This window comes from Vanacampus margaritifer, chromosome 2, assembly GCF_051991255.1.
Source record: "Vanacampus margaritifer isolate UIUO_Vmar chromosome 2, RoL_Vmar_1.0, whole genome shotgun sequence".
Taxonomy (NCBI): Eukaryota; Metazoa; Chordata; class Actinopteri; order Syngnathiformes; family Syngnathidae; genus Vanacampus; species Vanacampus margaritifer.
In genome coordinates this window covers 56,675,266-56,699,837 of record NC_135433.1, presented here as the reverse complement: position 1 = coordinate 56,699,837, position 24,572 = coordinate 56,675,266, and the positions used below count along the sequence as shown (strand labels likewise).

The following is a 24,572-nucleotide window of genomic DNA, read 5'->3' as shown; positions in this document are numbered from 1 at the left end:
GGAAATCCCTACCTGTTGGACTGGTTTAATTCATTTTGCCATTTTAGCTCTCCATTCTCAATTATGCTGTCATACCAAAGGACCATGCTGCCAGGAATTTTTTTATGCATCTGATTTGTGAGATAGCGCAGAAACAAAGGTGTTTTCTTCACAGCAACGTCCTGCAAGCAAATGACAACAAACATACAATTCCAGGTGGCATAAGTAAAAATCATAACTTTGACAAGATGAAAGAAGTCCAAAATCAACTAGGACTAAATAAAAGTAATACTGTAAGTACATTTCAGTGTTCTATCAGGCTGAATTTTCAACTCTGTCTTCTACATAGTTTCAGAGAGAATAGATCTAACCCTTTAATGCCAAAAGTATCATATTAACTACAAGACATTTTGAGCCCTCTATTTCATGAGTATAATTGGGGGGTTCCCATTAAAACCCTGACGTACAAGATTCCGACACATGCATTGCACGGATAATCCACTAGAGTGCAGTAATCACCCAGTTGATGGCTTTTCCAGCGACCTTGCAAGATCACCACAATTGAGAAAGGAGAGACACCTGATTTAAAAAAAAAAATTTGGGGTCAAATATAGAGTGGTTAAGGTAAGAAAAAGATGAACAATGTTACTTAGACAACATTATAAGAAGTTAATGGGTGGACATAATGTGAAAGTACTCAATATTTTTGACTAAATAATTTAGTAAAACCGTGTTGAAAGTGTATAAAATTTTAAACAGTATGTGTATAAAGTCATTTTACGCAGATTCAATCAACTGTTATTTTTTTTGTAAATATTTGCATTTGCCATTTAATCAACTCTTGATTTTTCAATCAAACTAATAAAATGTTTCAATTACATAATTGATCATTGATCTTACTGTACATAGTTGATCATTTCCCAACATGACAGTGACCCAAGTTCTGCACAGGCCACTTTGCCTATGTCTACTGTAAGAAATGCAAAGTACACCTTTGCCTGAACAAGAACAGAAACAGTTTTGAGGCTTTCCACTTTTCAAAATAAAAATTTGTGACCCACAACGTTAGTAAAAAAAAAAGAAAAATTAAAAAGTTACTTTGGTGGAGTTCTCAAATCCCAACATTGCATGACTGCAGTTATACTATGCTTATTAACTCATTCATTGCCATTGACAGCAATAGACGTCAAAAATAAATTTTAACTATTTCTATTAGTTTAACATTTTTTTCCCATTTTTGTTAACAAGAGTATGAAAGAACAGATATAAAATTTGGTATTATTCGTGAGTTAACTAGTGAAGTCATGCGAATATTTACAATTACAAATTGTAATCGCCTGGTGCCCCTAATTTTTTATCTTTAAAAAAAAAATATATATATATATATATATATATATATTTTTTTTTTTTTTTTAAATCTTTTTTTTAAAGAAAAGATTATTAAAAATTATGGGCGTCAGGCGATTACAATTTTTAATCTTAATTAGATTAATCACAAATTTTAAATCTGTTCTAATACAATAAAAAAAAATCTAGGCTTTCATACTCTTGTTAACAAAAATGGAAAAAAAATGTTAAACTAATAGAAATAGTTAAAATTTATTTTTGATGTCTATAGCCGTCAATGGCAGTGAATGAGTTAATAGTGGGAAATGTTCTTTCTTTCCTTTTGGAAACACTAATATGTTTGATATGTCTGTTTATTATTATATTTTTGACAGTTGTAAATGTACGAATTTAAAGCATTGTGACCGTCTGTATCAAATATGACACAAATCAAAAGACATATGCGGAAGTAGATAAAAAAAAAAAAACAACTTGTTTGTTTGTTCAAAAGGACTACTAAATACTCAATATAGAAAGAATCAGAATTTCTCTCATATATTTAATGGTTCAGGATTTATGGGGCTACTATTGTGTCTGAAAATTCTCTGTTAACTCCAAATTGCTTTCAATACAATTGTTTTCAACTGTAGCAGTTCCACACTATCTATGTACTCTATTTCCAAGGACAATGCACTTCTGTCTGTAAAATGCAGAAATGCAAAATGTTTTAGTGCAAAAATCTGTCAAATGTGAGGATGGCAATACTTACACTGAGTGTGTTCTCTATATTTATGAGCCAGCCATCAAAGCCATAATAATAGCTAATTTGAACCAGCTTATTAGCTACTTCACAATACAGCTCTTCTTGAAGGAAGGCCTCACATGTCGCTGCTCCATTAGTCCATTCTGTGATGAAAGTCCCTAAAGAGCAGTCAATAAAAATATATAATATATAATATAATAAAAATATGAATGTGCATTTACATTCAGAATTGTAATAACCACAACTCCAAATGAATAATTATTGTGGGTTTCGGCTCACCTAGAACAAGCACTCCATGTTTATGTGCCGCATTGGTCCAGACTGCAGGAGGAATGCTCACCAAGTTGTGTGTGAAGTAGTTGAAAATATCAATGTACTGCCAGTGGTAGAAGGCATATGGAGCTTCCACCGCTGTACCTTGGACAAACCTTAACATGGGAAAGCATTAAGTGTGACCTAAGGTGATGCCCGGTAATTTGTGAACATTTCCAGAAACCAGAAGTTACAAATCCCCCAGAAAATGTGTGAATACTGGACAATGCTGTTGACAAAGAAATGAATTGGGTATTAAAAAGTGGATTAATACAGCAAAGGATACAGTTGCATGTGTGAAGAAAAGAAAATGGCATCAGTGCAATGATGGAAACAGTCAACTAATAATTCTGTTTTTAAATTTAATATATCCTAGTGACGATAAGCAATTCAGAGAATTTTGCATCCATCCATCATCTACCACTTATCTGGGGTCGGCTCGCGGGGGGCAGCAGCTTTATCAGGGAAGGCCAGACTTCACTCTCCCCAGCCACTTTGTTTGGATCTTCCGGCGGGATGAAAAGACGTTCCCAGGCAAGCCTAGCAAAAGTCTCTCCAGCATATCCTGGGCAATCCCCAGAGCTTCTAGGTGGGACATGCCCGGAACACATATCCAAGGAGACGTTAAGGAGGCATCCGAACCAGATGCCTAAGCTACCTCATCTGGCTCGTCTCAACGTGGAGGAGCAGCAGCTTGGCTGAGTCCCTCCCGGATGACCGAGCTTATCACCCTATCTCTAAGGGTGAACCGAGACACCCTACGGAGGAAACTCATTTCAGCCGCTTGTATCCGGGATCATGTTCATTCGGTCACGACACACAGCTCATAACCATAGGTGAGGGTAGGAATATAGATTGGCCGGTAAATCGGGAGCTTCGCCTTTTGGCTCAGCTCCTTCTTTTCCACAACAGACCAATACAGAGTCTGCATCACAACAGACACTGCACCGGTCCCCCTGTCAACCTGCTCCATCCTGACCTTACTTGTGAACTAGACCTAAGATACTTGAACGGCTACACTTGCGGCATAATCTCATCCCCGACCTGAAGAGAGTATGGCACACTTTTCCAATTGAGGACTACGGTCTTGGATTTGGAAAAGCAGCTTATCATCACAACCACTTCACACTCCGCTGTGAACCGCTCCAGTGAGAGTTGGAAAAGAAGACATGCCCAACACCCCAATGAAAATTTTCTGTCTACGCCCCTGCACAGAAATAAAGCGTTTTTTTTTCCTGAAAACAATTTGTGATCAAAAGAGGGATAAATTTGCATCACAAAACCGAAAACTAGAAAAAAGTCAGACTCCAATACCGCCAGGTGAATCCAGCTGAGATGCGCACAAATCAAGTTGTTTGGAAGTGTTTACCTGATGCGAGAGAGCGAGAGTGATTAGTATATGACGTTATGATTGTATAAACCTTATAAGCTAGTGTAACTAAGATGTGTTGTGTGTTCCTGTGTTGCACATTCTGTTTTGTATTCTTATGTCCGAGTGTTAGTGAACGCATTGCACGTCTCGCGGTGGAAAGGGACTCATCCATACATTGTTGGTAACGTGTGTTAATTTGGCTTGCAAGTAAAGTTTCTAGTGTTCGGCATTGGCTGCGGCCAACACTAACCGGTTGTGTGAAGACAAATAAAAAGGTGAGATTACCAACCACGCATGCTGGCAGAATTCTTGTGAGACGTCACACTATATAATATGATTTAATATGCAAAAAAGGTGCAGAAGCGTGATTTCCCGGGTTGTACTAATAAAAATGTCCCTAAATCTCTACACACGTTTCACCGCTTTCCGAGCACTCCAAACAAGTGCACCATTTGCCAGTGATAAGAGTCTCTCTCTCTCTCTCTCTCTCTCTCTAACGCCCATGCACGGAAATCAATCAATCAATCAAACGGGTTTATAAGTGGCAAGGATAAAATAATTGAAAGAACTGAGGTATAGCGTGTGTTGTTGGTTGCACCCAAGGATTTCAGAGTAGAATTGTGATCGCTACACACACACAAAAAAGCAATAAAAATGTACCCCCCAACAACTGTCAAAGACGCAAGAGGAAGGATAGCTTGTTGAAACTAGAGAATGTCAGTGTCAGTTGCGTAGGATAATGTTTTGAGGAAAACAAAACAAAAAAACGTTACTTCTGGATCAGGTCAGCTTTTTTTCTCCACGTCTTTTTCAGCCATCTACACTCAAGCTATCTCCTTAATTGAACATTAGTATGTTCTTCGACGTCCATTCCAGTGAATTTGGCACCAGGGATATAATTCTTGGACAGAATTAGTAGATTTAGCGCAGTAGACATCTCGCTAGTTACTACTGTTTACATAAATCTAGCATGACTGGCTGGCCGAGTTTGACCCCACCTCTAGACTCGTGAATATTAAATATGTGTGGTGACGTATATCTTGTGGTACCCCATTACAGTGGAACACGTGCGTCTATGAGCTGGATGGAGCGCGCCACAAATAGTTTTTTCTTCCCATAACTGTTTTTATTCTTTTCCTTTTCCCCACCAAAAAATAAAAATACAAGCCAGGATACCATCCAATGTTTACACAATAAACAAAATAAGTACCCATAACAACACTAACTAGTGCTCTAAGTATTCCTATACAATTTAAATAACCATAAATCCAATCTACTAGACTCGTGAATATTAATTAAGTGTGGTGACGTATATCTTGTGGTACCCCATTACAGTGGAACACGTGCGTCTATGAGCTGGATGCAGCGCGCCGCGCAGTGATACCAACAAAAAAAATAAATAGTGCCAAGCGGTAATGGCGTCTGAGTTTTTTCTAGTTTGCGGTTTTGTGATGCAAATGTATTACTCTTTCGAACACAAATTGTGTTTTCTTCCCATAACTGTTTTTATTCTTTTCCTTTTCCCCACCAAAAAATACAAATACAAGCCAGGATACCATCCAATGTTTACACAATAAACAAAAACAAAATAAGTACTGTTATACATTATTAACATTTTAATTCTTTATTTCATATTCAAATTTTTGGAACACGCAAAAGAGGACATTAGCCTCTTTCAGTACCCATAAAAACACTAACTAGTAGTGCTCTCAGTATTCCTATACAGTTTAAATAACCATAAATCCAATCTCCTTACATCATCATTTCTTTATGAAAGAAATAAAAGGCTTCCAGATCGCTCAAAATGTGTTTTCCATATGTGTCCATGTGTCCATGTATCCATGAAGTTTCCATTGTTCCAACGTTGGTCTATAACATTTCTTCCAAGAAAAGGATATGGATCGTTCGGCATTGAGCACACATAGGTTCAAAAGCATCCGTTCATTACAAGAAAATGTATGTCTCTCAGGGTAGAGGCCGAAAAAAAAAAAACTTGGGGTCCATTGGTACAGATTTAAGGATAATCTTCACATAATTACATTTTTTACCTCCTTCCAAAACAATACTATCTTCTGACATTGCCACATACAGTGTAGTAATGTACCCCTACGTTCCACACACTTTGGACAAATATTGAGAATGTTTACATCATACCTATGTAGGTCCACCGGTGTTACGTACACCCGCATTAACCATTTAAATTGAATTAATTGTAGACGTGTATTAATAGACCTGGTGTGTGCCAGAGTACATGCTCTTTGCCAATCTCTCTCCGACAGAACCAAATGCAAGTCTAAATTCCAGGCTCCCAACTTATCATTGGAGCTTTCTGAAACTTGGGACATTGGAAAATTATAAAAGTCAGAAATTAGACGCTTTTTTAGCCCATCCCTTGTCAACATTTTCTCTAACGCTGTTTGTGTAGGTTTAATCAACTGATTATTTTGGATCTGTCGGATAAAACTTCTGACCTAAAGGTACCTAAAAAAAAATTCATTATTCAGCTGAAATTTATATTGTAGCTCCTCTGGAAGCTCATTAGCACCTCAGATTCAGGCAGATAGAGATCTTGGACTGTTTCTATTCCACTGTTGCACTACAATTTAAAAGGCAGCATCAACTTTGCCAGGCATAAACTGTTTGTTGGTTACCCCAAAGTGGACTAAATATAGTTTATTCATTCGCATCTTGCAAAAATCTTTTAACATTCCTCCATATACAAATTGTTTTTTGAAGAAAAATGCTTTATTTCTGTGACCTCAACCAACTAGCCAGACTACTTTCGTCTCGACCAAAACCGGACTAGGTCTCGGGTCATAGGACGCTGTCAGGGGTAAGTCAGTGCTGATTGCACACCACTGTAGGTGAGGATGCCATAAAGATTCATGTCCAAAAACCCGAACTATCCCTTTAAGGAAGTGAGGTACACAAAACATTTGTTTAAAAAAAAACTACAAAAATCCTTTTTTTTTTTAAAAATATAGCAATATTAACCTACACACACAAAACCCGCCCGCCTTCTTTTTTTTCCCTACACCCCCCCGATCGACTTGGGAAGAGTTTGCAGTCTACCAGTTGTGGCAACACAGTGCACTCCGCCTCTCATTTGTCGCACAACCTATCCAACACTTGCAAGTTATCAGTTCAGAAAGCTCTGCTGTTCTCCTGGATTCCGCGGCACAGAAAGTTGTGTTACTGAAATGAGTCAGTGCGGAAATGGCGGTTAAAAAAACGAATTCACTGCTAACCATTTTAGAAATTTTCAAAATTTTCAATACTCACACAATATTATAAATAATTGAATAATTATATTTAAACCAAGTCTGACAAATTACAGAATATACACACTTTTCTGCCTTCTCCCGTTATTTATAATCGACAGTAGAAAAATGAAGGTTTCACAAAATGCAGCTTTATTCCCATGGACTCTCAAACTGAGTTTATTTCATATAAAATGGGGCTATGGTCAGTATGATGTCATCTACTGGTGGCTGTGCATCAGTAAAGTTGTTTCTAAGTTTGGCATTCACAGTGGAGCATAATCAGATTCTCCCCCATTTAGCCTCGTAGAAAAAAAATAATTGACAAGTACAAACCCAATTCCCAAAAAGTTGGGACACTATTCAAATTGTGAATAAAAAACTGAATGCAATTATGTGGAAGTGCCAAATTTTAATATTTTATTCAGAATAGAACATAGAGAACAGGTCAAAAGTTTCAACTGAAATAATTTACCATTTTAAGGGAAAATTATGTTGATTTTAAATTTCATGGTGTCAACAAATCTCAAAAAAGTTGGAACATTTTCACCACTGTGAGGCATCCCCTCTTCTTCTTACAACATTCTGCAAATGTTTGGGGATCGAGGAGACAAGTTTAGAAATAGGAATGCTGTCACATTCTTATCTAACACGCGTCTCTCTAACTGTCTTGGGCTTTCTTTGTTGCACCTTCCCCTTTATGATGCGCCAAATGTGCTCTATAAGTGAAAGAAGTGGACTGCAGGCTGGCCATTTCAATACCTGGATCCTTTTCCTACGCAGCCACAATGTTGTAATTGGTGCTGCATGTGGTCTGGCATTATCGTGTTGAAAAATGCAAGATCTCCTCTGAAAGTGATGATGCCTGGTGGGAGCATATGTTGTTCTCTAATCTGAATAAACCTTTCTGCATTGACGATGCCTTTCCAGATGTGGAAGCTGCCAATGCCACACGCACTCATGCAACCCTATACGATCACAGATGCTGGTTTGCTGGTGGCATTCTTGCAAGACGTTACAGTATCGTTCATTGTTACAAAGGAAAGCCCTGCAGTGTTTGCTACATTTAAGGATGAGGAAGAGGAGACAAGGTGTATCTTTCATTCCTAATACAGTAATAGCACTGTATTTGGCTTCCTTCACTGTCCTCATGCCGTTACCTCTCATGCCGTTTATTTGTAGATATGAATATATACTATAAATAGTAGTAAACGGTTCACCAGCCACTTGTAAGAACTATCCCTCCTGATAACCCCCCTTTATTTCCCTCTCAAAAATCTTCTCCGTGTGACTCAGACCTCATGGAGCTAGCACATTCCATAGATTTGGGATTGTACCCTCTTTGGAATGTAATGTTTGGGGCGTGGAAAACAGAATTGTCCCTTAGAATTACAAAGATCAAACACCATCCTCGGTGTCTGGTGTTACCAAACCCGACAAAATCAACATCAACCCTGGCCACCCGTTGTGGTCCAGACTCCTTTCCCGGACAAAGAGACTACAAAGTGCAATTAATAGTTGAATCAAAATGAAACGAGGTGCCCCTAAAGGCGACCTTGTAGTCTTTCATTTTTCTAGTTCATCGTCCAGACTAACCCCAATTTACGATACACACTTTCATATTGGAAACACTTCCAGATGTCACAACGACGCTGCTCTAAAATAGAACGTTTTCATTCGAGGTGACTTGTCGTCTCGGAAGACCTCCAAGCTGCACAGTGCCGCCCAGCAACTGTGGTACCCACCCCTCACAACATACTGTACACAATGAATAGGGTTGATGACGGTGAGCTGCAAAGTTCTCAGTTAAAAGCAGAGGTGGGTAGTAATGGGCTACATTTACTCAGTTACATTTACTTGAGTAACTTTTTGAAAATGTTTTACTTCTAAGAGTAGTTTTACCACACAATACTTTTTACTTGAGTAGATGTGTGAAGAAGAAACGCTACTCTTACTCGGCTACATTGTGCTACATTAGAGTCGTTACCCGCCGCCCTATTCATGCATTCGATTTACCATATTTTTACCTAAGTGCTCTGCTTGACAGACTGTGTGGGAGCATTTCTGTGGCGCGGACACATTGCTTATATTGACCATTTGCACTGACTTCACGTGATCACGTGACTGCCCTATGACGGACGGCAGAAGGAAATTATTGTTGAATGGAAGTGGACGTGACCCGGAGCGACTTCGTGACTTAACGACTGCTATTTTACAAATTAAAAGTTATTATTGCCCATGGAGCCATGGAATCTACTACTTCAACCGAAGTTTGCCTGTCAGTCAAAGTTGCACATTTAGTCGGGACTCATAGAGCGCGATATTTACTTTAGTTGGAGATCGCTAGTTTGAAAACAGCCCTTAGCTTCTGTTGCATACCGTTTTTACCAAGTTAATCAAATCGCCGACTTTGCCGAAAGCACACGACCGATATCATTATGCAGCCAATGTCATCTCTTCACCTTACACCGGTGCTGATTCAAAAGCTTGTCGCTGGCTGAGTGTCTGGGACAAGATGCTACGCTCTCACCGGAGGACAATATAACTCGTAATGCAAAGGTAAAACTTGTTTATCATGCTAACTGACTGATTTTTACATTGTCCGTTCTATATTGAAACGCAGTGATGATATTATGTTACTATGTTTACTAGCATGGAACAAATGACTATCGTAGTGGCAAGCTATGCAGTGACTCCGGCTCCAGAGTGAAAAACTCCAAGCACAAAGATGAAATCCCCCATTATTAAAATGTCAAATGCACTTAATAGTTTTGAAGAAGGAACATTTTAAAACTAAGCTGTGTGTTTGTGCAGTTGGAGTGGACGCTAACTATCTGGCTCGTTAATGTGATTTGAAACACGCAATTCGACACCTATGTTACAATATTTGTTAGAGTGTACGTTTACTAGTAAAATGTATGAACATTTATCTACTAACCTCGCAAAAAATGATCGCTGCAAATCCATGAATACTTTGTGGGCTGCCAGTCTATAAATCGCCGATGTTTGTCTTCATTAGTAAGTATGCAATAAGCAACATTTGGTTTACTCCTTTGTCTGTCTGTACAACCGACCGCACAGCAAAATATGACCATTTTATAAGATAATCAATCAGATAAAGGACTTTACGCTGTACGAGATTCAATGGTTACAATACAGGCAAGTGGCTCTTTTGCCGTCCAGTGTCCCGTAGGGGGCGTTTCCATAAGGGCTGTGACATCACGTGCATAAGGTCAATACAGGAAATGTGGCCCTGGTTGAAGACTGGCAGGCATGACGAGAAACCGAAAGAGTCAACTGAAAAATGACGTCTTGGTGTTTTCGTTTTAAGAAAGTGCCACCTAAATTGCGCCACAATTTGTGAATTAATCTCTACTGAGACTGTGACTATTGCGTGCAGTGGCACTAGGAAGAGTTCTATCTGAAGCTTGAGTAAACAGTCGCGCGTTTGTTTGACTCTGTGACGGGCAGAAGAGAGCAGTTGTGCACATAAACCAACCTTGCAAAGCATTGTGTTATGTAGTTGATTACATTCAATAGCGAATATTGTTATCAGCTGTGTTGTAATAAAAATAGATGTTATTTGATATCAAATGAAACAACATAGACCATACATTTCGACAACAACAATGTATACAGTACATGTACAATGATACATGTAATATTAGCATTATATCGTGATATTATTTTTATCTGTTTTGTTCCAGGTTTATGACCTGTGGTCCTATATTCAATAAACAAAGACAAACACGAGTCATAACAATGTGTGTGTCCCACTGAGGCTAAAATAAAAAAATTCGAACAATTGGGCTAATGTGTCTGCTTGCACTGTTGTTTGAGCTCAAAAGTTTTTTATTTTATGATTTGAAGAAGCTAGCATTTGCACATAATTTTATGGTTTTGTCTGTCTGATGACATTGTTTTTCAAATTAAATGAGACTTCATGTTCAAGCAGTTATTCAGTACTTGAGTATTCTTTTCAGCGAATACTTTTTTACTTGAGTGATTTTTTTAGGACTACTTATGGACTTTTACTTTTACTTGAGTAATATTATTTTGAAGTAACGCTACTCTTACTTGAGTAAAATTTTCTGGTTAAAAGGGCTTAAAGAGCTGCATGAAACCGTGTAAAGAGCAAGCCTAATCTACAGTGTTGAAAAATGTTTTTGACAATGCAAAGTTAATGATTCAACAAACCTTTTTTTGGCTTCCTAAACAGTAATGGTTTTGTAGATGCAAGGATTCCATTCGGACATCAGCGATATAGCCAAATGTTGCCATTCATTCAAAAGAATAAGCCACAACTTCCTACGATTATATAAGCTTTGTATTGGCTTAAACAGGGAAAGATTTTACACTGAGTGAGTACATTTGTGAATAAACAGAAACAAGTCCATCATTTTGTTCAGTATTCATACGTCATGTTTTTGTTTGATTTGATGTATGCAAAATGGGTGCCTTTGCTCACTAAAGGTTGGAAAACAGTGCCCTAATGTATATCTAGACATACCTGTCATCTAGGTATCCACCCATCATGTCATGAGACACCAAGGTGCGACGTAAGCAACTAGACAATGCAGGTTCTCGCGCTGCCAATGGGACTACTGCCACATTGAAGGGGTTTGCCTCATTTTGTTTCCAAGACAAGAGCTCCTCCAAAGTCTGAAGACTACAGCTAATTGGTTCTGTTGTGTCAGCATCGTAATGTTTCACTGAATGGGAAAGATGACATACCATAGGAGTTTACCAAACTGTATTCAAATATTCTGGCACTCACAATTGTATGTGTTTAGTAGATCATGCTTCAAAGAACAACTGGTGATGAAGTCAACAAACCTGGTAGAGATGAAGGCAAATAACTGATGACTTCATGAACATCATGCGAGACCCCAGGCAGATGCAAACAACCCTCCATCCTAGCAAGAGACAAAAGTGAAAATTGGAATTTACAGTGCAGGTTAAAGCATTTGTTTTGAGTTACATTCGACTTTCATATACGTGTACAGTAACAGTGTCTCACAAAATCACATTTCAGCAACCATTGTTAAGTGACGAGAGCACGGCATGAGGGAGGGTGACTCTCCTGATGCATGTTGTTTCTTTGAGGAACGCTACAAGGCAGAGAGCAAGTGGTCATTCTACATCACTATGCAAAATGTGTTGCAACATAAACAACTATGGCAGCGTTTGTACAAATAAAGTTTCTATAAAATATTTAACTGGAAATTACTTTTTGAAAAATGAATCTCATAGTTATATTAGTAACAACCAAATATAGTAATTCATGTAGAGCAAACTTGTCATTACAGTCTGGGTTCCTGTTAACAACGTGTGACAGTTGGAAATGGAAACTCATTTGTTAAAGCTGCAATATGGAACTTTTTTCCCAAAAATAACTTTACAATAAGCTTTTTATTTGCCCATTTATGACTGAAATGCCTTCTAATTAGTAGATTATCTAGGACCGCAGTCCTGCAGGTTTTAGACGTTTCCCTTCTCCAACACAGCTGATATATGATCAGCTCATCAGCAAGCTCTGCATAAGCCTGATAATGATCCTGCTGGTTGGAATCAGCTTGTGTTGGAAGAGGGAAACCTCCAAAACCTGCAGGACTGCGGTGTTTGACACCTATGCCTTAGCTGTTCACAATGGGTACTCCTGCAAGCCTCTGGCAAATAGTTTTCAGACTGGATTTGTTTGGGTTAGAATTTCCTGCGCCCTGTCTGCGGATATGACATAATGCGCGTGGTGTGTATGTGAAAAACGGTATGTGCAGTTTCTTTTTTTTTTCAGCAGGTGGCAGTAGCGATTCGAAATAGAATTTTCTACGTTCAGTATCTTTAAACTGCAAGAATGCCAAACCTAGCTTAGCATAGGTTGAGGCACATCTGTTGTCAACACTTTGCTAAGCATATATTGTTTGGGAAAATGTGTATGTGAATAAATGGTAGTGTTTGTTTGCTTTAAATGATAATTGCTAGCACGCTATTGCCAATCATGATTGTTAACCGTTTTTCATAAGCTAATTTTGTTGATTAATAATGCTCATGCACAGTAGATAATGGATGGATGGATATATCCACTCAATTCAACTCGCGTAGGTATGATGTACAGTACTCAGCATAAACGAGTACACCCCAACAGATTTGTATGAACACTTTTAGTTTCCTTTCAGAATCAAGATTTTTTTGGGGGTACTAAACTACAAAATACTCACACAAATGTGGACCATTGATTGCAAACAAGATTTGTTAATTAGTACACACAAAAAGTAGCTTTCTTAACAATTTTTTCAAAAATATTTAGCGCAAAAAAGTACACCCTGAGAAAAAGAGTGACAACTTATCAATTCCAGGGGCCTCATTTATAAAACTGTACGTGAGAACCCGTGTACAAATGTACATATGAACGAAACCCAAACCTCACATGTATGCAGAAATGAATTGAGATTCATAAAATCATGCGTAGACACACATACATGCACGCAATTTCCTTTCAGATGCCACACGATCCCAACCGGTGTGCGCAGTAAATTCCACGCTGTCTTCTTCCTCTTCTTTTCCTTTCGGCTTTTCCCTTCAGGGATCACCACAGCGAATCAGTTCCCTCCATCTAACGCTGTCCTCTGAATCCTCTGCTCTCACACAAACTACCTTCATGTCCTCTTTAACTACATCTATAAACCTCCTCTTAGGTCTTCCTCTCGACCTCCTGCCTGGCATTTGGAAACTCAGCATCCTTCTGCCAAAATACTCACTATCTCTCCTCTGGACATGTCCAAAACATCTCAGTCTGGCCTCTCAGATTTTATCTCCAAAGCCTCTAACATGTGCTGTCCCTCTGATGTACTCATTCCTTATTCTATCCATCCTGGTCACTACCAAAGAGAACGTCAGCATCTTCATCTCTGCCACCTCCAGTTCTGCCTCTGCAGACCAAACAACATCGCTGGTCTCAGCACAGTTTTATAAACTTTTTCTTTCATTTTAGCTGAAACTCTTCTATCACACATTACACCTGACACTTTTCTCCACCCGTTCCAGCCTGCCTGCACACGCTTCTTCACTTCTTTTCCACACTTTTGACTGTTGACCCTAAATACTTAAAACTCCTCCACCTTCTTGGTCTCTTCTCCCTGTAACCTCACTCTTCCACTTGGGTCCCTCTCATTCACACACAGATACTTCGTCTTGCTATGGCTAACCTTCATTCCCCTCCTTTCCAGGGCAAACCTCCACGCCTCTAGCTTCTCCTCTACCAGTTCCCTGCTGTCACTACAGATCACAATGTTATCTGCAAACATCATAGTCCATAGAGATTCCTGTCTACATCGTGATAACTTACATTGATGTTTCTGCATTTGGCAATTTATTATTATTATATTATTAGTATGGGATTTTTTTTTAATGGGCTTTGGGTGAACTGATGAATACACACACGCACGCACGCACACGCACATGCTCACCCACATACAAAAAAATATATAAATATATATATATATATATATATATATATATATATATATATATATATATATATATATATATATATATATATATATATATATGTGTGTATATGTATATATATTTAAAAAAATTAAAAAAATTAAAAAAAAGAGAAAGGAAAAAAAAACCTTTTTTTTTTAATTTATTTTTTGTTTTTTTAAAAAGGAGAGCAATGATGATGTCAAATCGAATGAACAATACTGAGCTCTCCTGGGAAAAAAAAAAGAAAAAAAGAAGAGATTCCTGTCTACCTCGTCTGTCATTCTGTCCATTACCATAGCGAAAAAAAGGGGCTCAGAGCTGATCCTTGATGTAGTCCCACCTCCACTTTGAAGTCCTCCGTCACACCTACAGTCTGTCTTACAGTCCTCATACATGTCCTGCACCACTTGAACATATTTCTCTGCCACTCCAGACTTCCTCATACAAAACCACAGTTGCTCTCTGGGCACTCTGCCATAAGCTTTCTCCAGATCTACAAAGACACTTTGCAGCTCCTTCTGACCTTATCTGTACTTCTCTATCAACATCCTTAAAGACAATATGGCATCTGTGGTACTCTTTTTTTGGCATGAAACCATACTGCTGCTCACAAATGCTCACATCTACCCTCAGTCTAGCTTCAACTACTCTTTCCCATAGCTTCATTGTGTGGCTCATTAGCTGTATTCCTCTGTAGTTGCCACAACTCTGCACGTCTCCCTTGTTCTTAAAAATGGGCACCAGCATACTTCTCCATTCCTCAGGCATCTTTTCACTGCCTAAGATCCTGTTGAACAGCCCAGTCAGAAATTCTACTGCTACCTCTCCTAGACACTTACATACCTCAACAGGTATATCATCAAAAACGAGTGTCTTTCCATTTTTCATCCTCTTCAATGCCCTTCTCACTTCATCCTTACTAATCTTTGCTACTTCCTGGTCCACAACAGTCAACTCTTCTACTCTTCATTCTCTCTCATTTTCCTCATTCATGAACTTTTCAAAGTACTCTTTCCATTTTCCCATCACACTACTGGCATCTTTAGTTGATAGTAAGTGGAAAAAATAGTTTTTAAAGGTATTAAGGTATTAATTGTACATGAAAAAGAATCAAGTTATCACATTAATTCTGGGCAACATATTCACTTTTTACGGCCTTAAATGGCTCAATGAGTCTTTCCGCACTCACTGCTTGCCTGGAGGAGATAGAGGCATGGTTGAAACATAACTTCCTACAATTCAACAGCTCAAAAATGTAAGCAGTCTTAATTAGCACCCACACCAAATTCGAACATCCACCATAACACCATCATTTTTCTCTGACCAGGACATTACTCTCTCTACCAACATGGGACTAAGGTTTGACCACAATCATTATGGCCCACATCAAACACCTCTCCAAGATTGCCTTTAACCACCTGATGAATATTTAAAAACTCTGACCCTCTCTCATCAATTTGCTGCAAACGTAGTCCTTTTCAACAGTGATAACGTCCTGGTGTTGTGCCATCCAATTCCAAAGCATCTGTCAAACTCCTGAAATCTTGCTTTGAAGTGCTTGATTACAATTCAGCACGATTAACACAAGAAAAATAAAACAAATAAAAACACTACTGTAAATGCCGCGGAGTGGTGCAGAGGTAATACTTTACCTTCAGTATTATGCGCCACCCTCTTCAATTTAGCGTTTTCTTTCAGATCAAACTAGGTTAAAATCGCCCTTATTACACGAGACACAGCAGAGAGGAAGTGACTCATCTTCAGCTCTTCGACGGGAGGAAGTAACGTAAACGGTTTTTGTTTCTTTTGCACTCACTCACACATACAAACATGGTCTCCCAGGCGAGCGGAGTGGTGCAGAGGTAATTAATACTTTACCTTCAGTATTATGCGCCACCCTCTTCAATTTAGCAGTTTCTTTCAGATCAAACTAGGTTAAAATCGCCCTTATTACACTCACACAGCAGAGAGGAAGTGACTCATCTTCAGCACTTCGACGGGAGGAGGTAACGTAAACGTTTTTTTGTTTATTTTGCACTCACACACATACACACATACATACATACATACATACATGGTCTCCCAGGCGAGGAAGCGAACCCACACCAACCTGCATCGTGGGCAAGTGACGGTACCACTCCGCCACCTGGAGCCCAGCTAACGTAAACGTACTTGTCAGTTCTTTGTGCATCAGTCGAAGGTGGGAAGTCACTTTTCTGACTTCATACTAGGGGTAGTGTGCACGAGAACGCCTGGGCTTTACCTCGGAACATCGAGTTGCGAAGTCGGGAAAAAAGGACACAGGCTGTGTCCAAAATGTCCACCCCTAACCCCTCATTCACTTTTATAGTCCCGCACTAGACAGTGGCATAATATGTAGTAACCTCATTCTGTTTGGCGATTCGGACAACTAGCTTACTACTTTATCTTGTCGCATATCACGTGACATCACGTGAAAAGCGCTTAAAATAAGGAAAGAAGGATTAAAAAAATAATAATAATAAAATTAAAATATAAATATAAATAGTTAAGGCACACATTGTCATTCAATTTACATTTCACAGTTGAACAGCATCAAGGAATAAAAAAGGAGAAACAGAATTGACGACTGAAGGAAAGGAAAATCAACTTGCATTCACCTTTGAGAACCTTCTTGGAACCACATGTACAACCAAAGTTAAGAATATATTGATTAGTTATTTAAACGAAACTACATTCACGAGTTGGATAGATTTTTTTTATTTGCTGCCTTTCTCCTGCTCTACACTCAAATCCGGTAGGTGGCGGGAATGCACCAAACGTAAATTTTCTATCCACAAACTAAAATTCACAAAAAGAAGAAGAGATCGGAAGTACGTCACGGACCTGGTGTACAGCCGAACACCCCCCGCACCCTCCCCCTCCCCCCGACTCTGTCACACTACAAACGACAACGACCTACTACGTATTGTATAATATACACAGTGAGTATATATGCCACCGTTGCATGTAACAAGGAAACCTGTGATTTAATTTTGTTCGGTTGTCGTTTACTTTCTTAGCGGAACGCATGCTGCATCGTGCATGTTCACAGATTGCGTTGCTTTATGTGGCGTCGCACTACGAGACAGACTAAACTTTTATGACCTGGATGTATGAGAACATTCAGAGCAACTTTTAAAATACTTTTATACAAATTAAGAACAGCCAGCGAAGCAAAACGTGTGTATGTATGTATATATGTATATGTATATGTGTGTGTATATATATATATATATATATATATATACACACACACACACTGGCTTATAGATGTTGTCTGTCCTCGCAAGCCTTTTTTTTTTAAAGCAATTTATATTTTGCCGCGACGAGTGTATTGCCAGGGGCGTATGGAGAGAATTTTTTGTCTTTATTTTCAATCAAACAATAAAGGGATTTGCAATCCCCAAAATTTTTTTCAATCAAACAAAAAATGGATTTGCAACCTCATATAAATTTCAATCAAACAAAAAAGGGATTTCAAATGAAAATTTGAAACTTCAACTCAAATTTAATGGATTTGTATTTCTTTTTTAAACTTTTGCTAGCAAGTTTTTAGGTTTTGTTTGCAACTCCTGACTTTTGGTTGCGAATCTGTTTTGCGGTTCTTCTGCACTGTCCTCCGCTCAACCGATGATAGAAGCCTTTTCATTGGTCAGTTTGGAAGCCGCTCCGGCAACGTTCATTGGTCAGCTAGGAATGGGGGTGTGACAATATCCATCTGACTCTTCCTCGCTCCGACATTTGCTGCCAACATCGAGGTAAATGTTGTTGTTGTTTTTTTAAAAACTTTTTTGTTTAAGTTATATCTTGTATTTATCTAAAAGCAACCCTTGATCTGTCATTTATCCGGTGCTTTGGTCTAACCATTACAATCAGCGTAATTACTCACTCAGGATTGCTTAGCCATGCTAGTTAGCTCTGATAGTCTGCTACCTGACTCATTCATAAAGGTATGTTCTTGGCAGTCGAAACACACAAATATATGGCTTTTTTTGTATAGACAATGACTTATATAATGCTCTTGCACTTACATACAAATTACCTCTGGTTATGGACACTTTTCCCACCAATACAACTGCCATGACCTGTTTCTTGTACAGCAGGGGTGCCCAAACTTTTTTCTCTGGGGGCCACATACAGAAAATAAGAAAGATGCAAGGAACACGTTTATTTTTTTTCCATTTTAAATTATTAACTTTTTGATTGCCAAACGTTTTCAGAAAAGGGATGCTGTGGGTGCCAGCTGATTTAAGCATTTTGACTGATCTTTCAAGGTCCACAGAAAATCCAAATGAAACATTGAACTCTCATCTTTCATCAGAAAAAAAAAGTTAGTTTCTACCTTATTCCGTTTTTCAGTTATCAACAATAGAAAATGGTTAGTTTCACCCAAATGCTCTCTTTTGGACCAAAATACGGAGAAATCAAGCTTTTTGTGAAACAATATTATTTCATGCACTCTAGTGAATTTGACACCACAGATTAGTTTCACTGCGATTGCCCCTTCGCGTGCAGACTCTACACTTTCTTGCTGGCCTTTTTTTCCGGGGAGTAGCAGGTATATACTGCAGTGTGTGTTTGGCCATGTTGCCATCAAGTCTACTCTCAGGATCATGATACAGTGACCTGGTGTTACGTCTGGCTTCCTCATGTCCTTCACTTCCTATACCGGGTTTTAAGAGATCTTCTGATCCATCTTATCCACTCCATTCGTGGTGGCATCGTAGTCCAGAACCAGTGTCTTCTCCGTGATCAGACTGTACCCACTCCTCCGATGAATATGCATTGGACTCGGGGTACTCTTCATCGTCCGATTGAACGTCCGCCTGTGCAGAAGTGCTCGGTTGTGCACCGCGTTTTCCGGCGTTAGCATCGCTAGCCGGTGAGGCTTTACGACGTGATTATAGCCGCCGCGTCAACGCTTCCAACTTCGGCGTCAACCTCGGAGTCACCATCATCATCATCGTCGTCATCAATGTGCTCTTTAGCATTGGTCGATGCTTTTCGTCTTTGAAAAAAATGCTCAAGCGTGAGTTGCTTGCAACCGGTCGCCATTTTCGCTTCCTCAGCCATTCTCCCCTTAACACTCTAGCTCCGCCTCACGTCTTCTACTGACGCCTACCCGATCTTGTCCAAAGAGAGTCATCGCTGCCATCTAGTGCCCAAAAATAGTCATTATACTAACTCGATCTGCTTGATACTTTCAGCACAGCTGGCCAAGGCTTTCCTCCACCCGTTTCCCCAAAAAAACATAGTTAACGTCTTTTAACGTTTTTGGCAGCCCTCATTTGGATTTTACTAAACGTTATTAAACGTTTTTGGCAGTCAAAGAGTTAAACATGGCAAAACCAATCAGGCATGCTAGTAGTTACACATTGTTTATATAATGTTATTTTTAAAATCTTGCTACTGGTAAAGAAAATAAGGCAAATAGTTCTGGACATTTTCTGTTTTGGGTTGGCCCTGTAACCCCCCTGTAATAGAGCTGCCCCTCCACTGAGTAGAACCTGAATCCTATGTACACATTCAGAACCAAATCAAGAGCAAACTGTAATCAGATGAACTAACTTGATAACCTTTAGTGTATGTCCATAAATCAGACCTTGACACTAAACAGAAAGTGGAGGAAACCATTTTTCTTTCTGAAACTGAATTACCTTGATTCTCCACAGTGGTATAAAGGGAAATTGTCTACTATTTTACATTTATTTGTGTTTTGTATACCTAGAAACGTTTATTATTGCTCAGATTCACCCACTTTTTCAACTTGACTTGTACAGTAAACAAACAGGCACAATAAATAATAATAATCACAGAATTATCACAGATTTAATCTCTACTTCAAACATCCAAGATGCAGGGGAAGCAGCTACTGTAAATAAATGCGACTCCAGTCCTGCTTGTATGTGAAGCAAATGCAAATGTTTCTTTATGAGTAAAAAAAAACAACAACAAAACTTTATACTAACAGCTATCCCAGTGAGCCGTATATTTGTGTGTTTCGATATAACATAGCTTCCTGAATGAGTCAGGTATCAGACTAGCTAACTAGCATGGCTAAGCCATGCTGAGTGAGTGATTACGCTAATTGTAATGGTTAGACCAAAGTACCGGATAAACGATAGCTCAAGGGTTGCTTTTAGATAAATATAAGATTAAACTAAAACAGAAAAGTAAAAAGAAAAGAAAAGACGAAGCAATATTTACCTCGATGTTGGCGGCAAATATAGGAGCCAGGAAGAGTCAGACGGACAATGTCACACCCCCATTCCTAGCTGACCAATAAACGTTGTCGCAGCGGCTTCCAAGCTGACGAATAAAAAGGCTTCTATCATCGGTTGAGCGGAGGACACCGCCCACACAAGTCGGAAAAAGATTTACAACTAAAAAACAGATTCACCGCAAAACATTCGCAACTGCAAAACAGATTTGCAAACAAAAATCAGGAGTTGCAAACAAAACCTAAAACCTTGCTTGCAAAAGTAAAAAACAAACAAAACAAATACATTCGTTTTGTTGGCAATGAGTTTTTTTTGTTTGCAAATATTTTGTTTATTTGAAATCCCTTTTTTGTTTGTTTGAATTTTTTTTTTAGTTTGTAATGTTTTGATTGCAAATCCCTTTTTTGTTTGAATGAAAATAAAGACACACACTTTTCTCCATAGAGGAGCTGATTTGCCAAGGCAAGCAAGTATCACTGCACATGCGTTCAGCGCTAGTTAGTTTAAGGGATCGAGGCATACTAAATTAATTAAATGAAGTCCTGTTCATTCCTTCCAAATGGGCTTTAACTGTCATAATGTAACAATGTTACAAACTATGTTACAATGCTAGGCATAACTCAACGATGTTTATATGTTGTATTGATGCTTCTAAAGCATTTGATTGCGTTAACCACGACAAATTATTTTCAAACTTGTCTAAATATGGGGTCCCTTTAAAAAAAATTTGGGGATCTTAGCTTACTGGTACTCTCATCAGACTATGAGAGTGAGATGGGGCAACGCAACTTCAGTTCCCTTCCACATCACCAGTGGTGTCCGTCAGGGTGGAATATTGTCTCCTTTCCTTTTTAATGTATATATAAACGACTTTTATTTAATTTGATTTGATTTTAAATGCGAATGGTACAGGATTGGTGATGTACTGGTTAACCATCTAATATATGCGGATGACCTGGTAATTTTTAACCCATACAGTGCTGGCCTACAGCATTTAAAAAAATATGCACACAGTATGGCGCTGATTTTGATATAAGATACAATGCTGAAAAGAGTAAGGTCATGATGGTCACAAGTAGAGAAGTCAGACATTCAACATTTCCAGACTTTCATTTGGCTGGCAACACACTGTGTGTGCAGTGAAATAACATTTGGGCCATATTATTTCAAGTGACTTGTCGGACGACAAGTACATTTACAGGTAGCGTTGGAAACTGTATGCCCAAGCAAATACAGTATGCTGTGTCGTAAATTTAGTATGTGCTCAGTATCTGTTAAAATCTCATTCTTTAGAGCATATTGTACATCTCTGTATACTGCCCATTTGTGGTACAGCTATAAGCAAGAAAGCATGAGAAAACTCACAGTAGCTTATAATGACACCATGTGGCTGCTGTTGAGAGCTTCAAAAAGCTCAAGCGCCAGTCATTTGTTTGCGAGTGTCGGTGTACATACTTGCTCTGCTACTCTGCGTAATTTGATGTTGAGTTTTATGTGTAGGGCATCCAGGTCAAAAACTGACGTTATCAATGTTTTAGTCAATCCTGTGCGCGGTTCTGGTTGGTTTTATTCCAGACAGTGGAACCATTGGCGGTTATGCCTGTATGTTTTACATTGATCACTGTGAAAGGCTTGGTATAATTAATGTATTGTGGTTGCCTGTAACATTTTGGCATTGCCTTTTAACTTTAACACCAAGCTAAGTCAAATCCCTGACAGTATTTGCAAAATACATAAGTCAAATCCCTGACAGAAAAATATAGCAAAATATAAGAGTGCCTGCCTCTTCAGAAAGGCAATAAATTCAGTTCAGTAATAAAACATAAAGAGATCAGGGTTCCCCAAAAATAAAAGTGAAACATAAAGAGATCTCAGGGTTCCAAAAAATAAAGTGCAAATGAACAATTAAAAAACTATTGCACGTCTGTACTTTATTGAATTTTGTGAATTCAATCAAAAGTGCTACTCAGTTTTGCATTTAATTCAGGGCGGATGAGTGGGAGATTTTTTTTGGGACAAAAAGTATAATCTCTGCTTTGTCACATTTAAACCGGTTTCTTTTCCCGTCCATGACTATCCCAGCAGCAGAAAACAAGCGTTCGCTGTCAACGCTAGTGCAGGGGGCTGACAAGTATTTGCGCGCAAATCGGAATGTCATAGCGCGGCTCAACGTGTTGCATTAACAAGCGAAATCCAACATCTTACTGAAAAAGGTTGGTCACCAACCGTAATAAATTGGAGGATTTTGTCGTCAAGTGCTGTTGCCCTCGTGTCTTTTCTGTCAAGCTTGTCCTTCTTCTTTAGCGCTTCCTCAATACTTAACAAGCCATTTGCATCGCGTTTGCTGTGACTCCCACTGCTTGGTTTCGGTTTAGCAGAACAGGCGTCTTCGTATTGCGTCCATAAATGCTCACGATGGCGAATTTTAATGTGACATCACATTTGATGTGTTGAAGCTTGATGCCTTTTTTCCTCCCCGTGGAACTTCTGCAGCGCATTTGTTGCAAAATGCGAGGGTAACATTTTTTGGAGACACCATAAAGAACGGCCAGACTGGCAACTGCCACGTCGCCATGATGCTTGGTCTGTAGTGTGAACTGTGAACAAGAGGTCGCGCGCATTATGATGTCACAAACATGCGACACCACTGTAGGAGAGGGGAGGTGTTGAGGAGTTGGCCACAACGTGAGATAATTATCGGCCGCTGATATTATCGTGTATCCCTAATTATAGTCCATGGGGCCCTGTGGCTTTATCATGTCATTTGGTAACCCAGTAAAGGGAAAAAATATAACTTTACTACCATAGCTTTTCACTCGGTGGAAAAGTGTATTGTATTCGTTTTATAAATTAACTGCCCCGCCTAGCCAATCAGAGATGCTGTTAAAACTGTACCATCGGCGATCCTGTAGCATAAATTCACAATGAAAGCAGAATTCAGTTTTTCAGTTAAAAAAAATATCCCAACAGACCCAATATCCCAATAGACCAGCTCTACGGGACACTCGCTCACCCCAGGACTCTAACCAAAGTCCTTTCATTCAAATTTGATGTTGTATTTCAAAATAAAATACTATACATCACACACTATTAATTGCGAGCCAGCCACTGATGTTAATTGCACAATTTATGAAATAGTGCCTAAGAATTAAGATACAATCAAAAGTAGTGAGTGCAATAAATGTGCAATAAAAATACTAGAAAAACGATTGAATGAAACTACAGTACTAGACAAGTTACTCAAGTAAATGTAACGGTGTAAATGTAACGTGTTCCGACACAACTCAGCCCATGACTATGAACATACCAGCTCAGTGGACTAGTGGTAGAGTGTCCACCCTGAGACTGGAAGGTTGTGGGTTCAATCCCCGGCAGGGTCATACCAAAGACTGTAAAAATAGGACCCATTGCTGCCCTGCTTGACACTCAGCATTAAAGGTTGGAATTGGGGGGTTACCCACCAAATGATTCCCGAGCGCGGCCTGCTGCTGCTCACCGCTCCCTCAGGGGATGGGTCAAATGCAGAGAATGAATTTCCCCCCACTTAGGCTCGTGTGACAATCATTGGTACTTAATTAGTAGTAGAAAATAGATGCATGTGTTCCAATAATGTCCAAAGAATGTTTTGTCCCAAAAATTTTTTATACAGTGTTTCCCACAGATTTGAAATCTACTTGGGTGGGAGTTCTCAGTCCTGCTACTTGCGTCTCCTCTAACCTCATGAGCCACAAGAAAAGTGAGTGATAGCAAACTAATGTTACATGCGGTATATCTGGTCGCGGCACATTTTTTTTTATTTTTTTTTGGAGGGGGGGATATATTTTTATAAA

At 39.0% G+C, this 24,572-nt stretch overlaps 2 protein-coding genes across 17 annotated transcripts in view; one reads left to right on the top strand and one right to left on the bottom strand.

The window, feature by feature from the left end:
- engase (endo-beta-N-acetylglucosaminidase) overlaps window positions 1-17,262 on the bottom strand; it is a 56,328-nt gene extending 39,066 nt beyond the window's left edge. Inside the window, exons 1-6 of one of the 9 annotated variants that reach the window (XM_077555734.1) lie at window positions 17,140-17,262; window positions 11,849-11,928; window positions 11,523-11,724; window positions 2,348-2,496; window positions 2,075-2,226; window positions 13-161 (exon numbers count right to left, since the gene is read on the bottom strand). In XM_077555734.1, the coding sequence (XP_077411860.1) occupies window positions 13-161; window positions 2,075-2,226; window positions 2,348-2,496; window positions 11,523-11,724; window positions 11,849-11,928; window positions 17,140-17,165 (758 nt within the window). In that variant the 5' untranslated portion in view covers window positions 17,166-17,262. The other 8 variants (XM_077555736.1, XM_077555739.1, XM_077555742.1 and 5 more) reach the window with 8 other exon arrangements.
- The window catches only part of dus1l (dihydrouridine synthase 1-like (S. cerevisiae)), a 54,840-nt gene continuing 46,515 nt past the window's right edge, over window positions 16,248-24,572 (top strand). For 2 of the 8 annotated variants that reach the window (XM_077555746.1, XM_077555745.1), the window contains exon 1: window positions 17,260-17,465. The gene's annotated coding sequence lies outside the window, so the exon portion shown is untranslated. Of the gene's footprint in view, window positions 16,507-17,259; window positions 17,466-24,459; window positions 24,479-24,572 lie in introns of those variants that run through there. The other 6 variants (XM_077555748.1, XM_077555747.1, XM_077555749.1 and 3 more) reach the window with 6 other exon arrangements.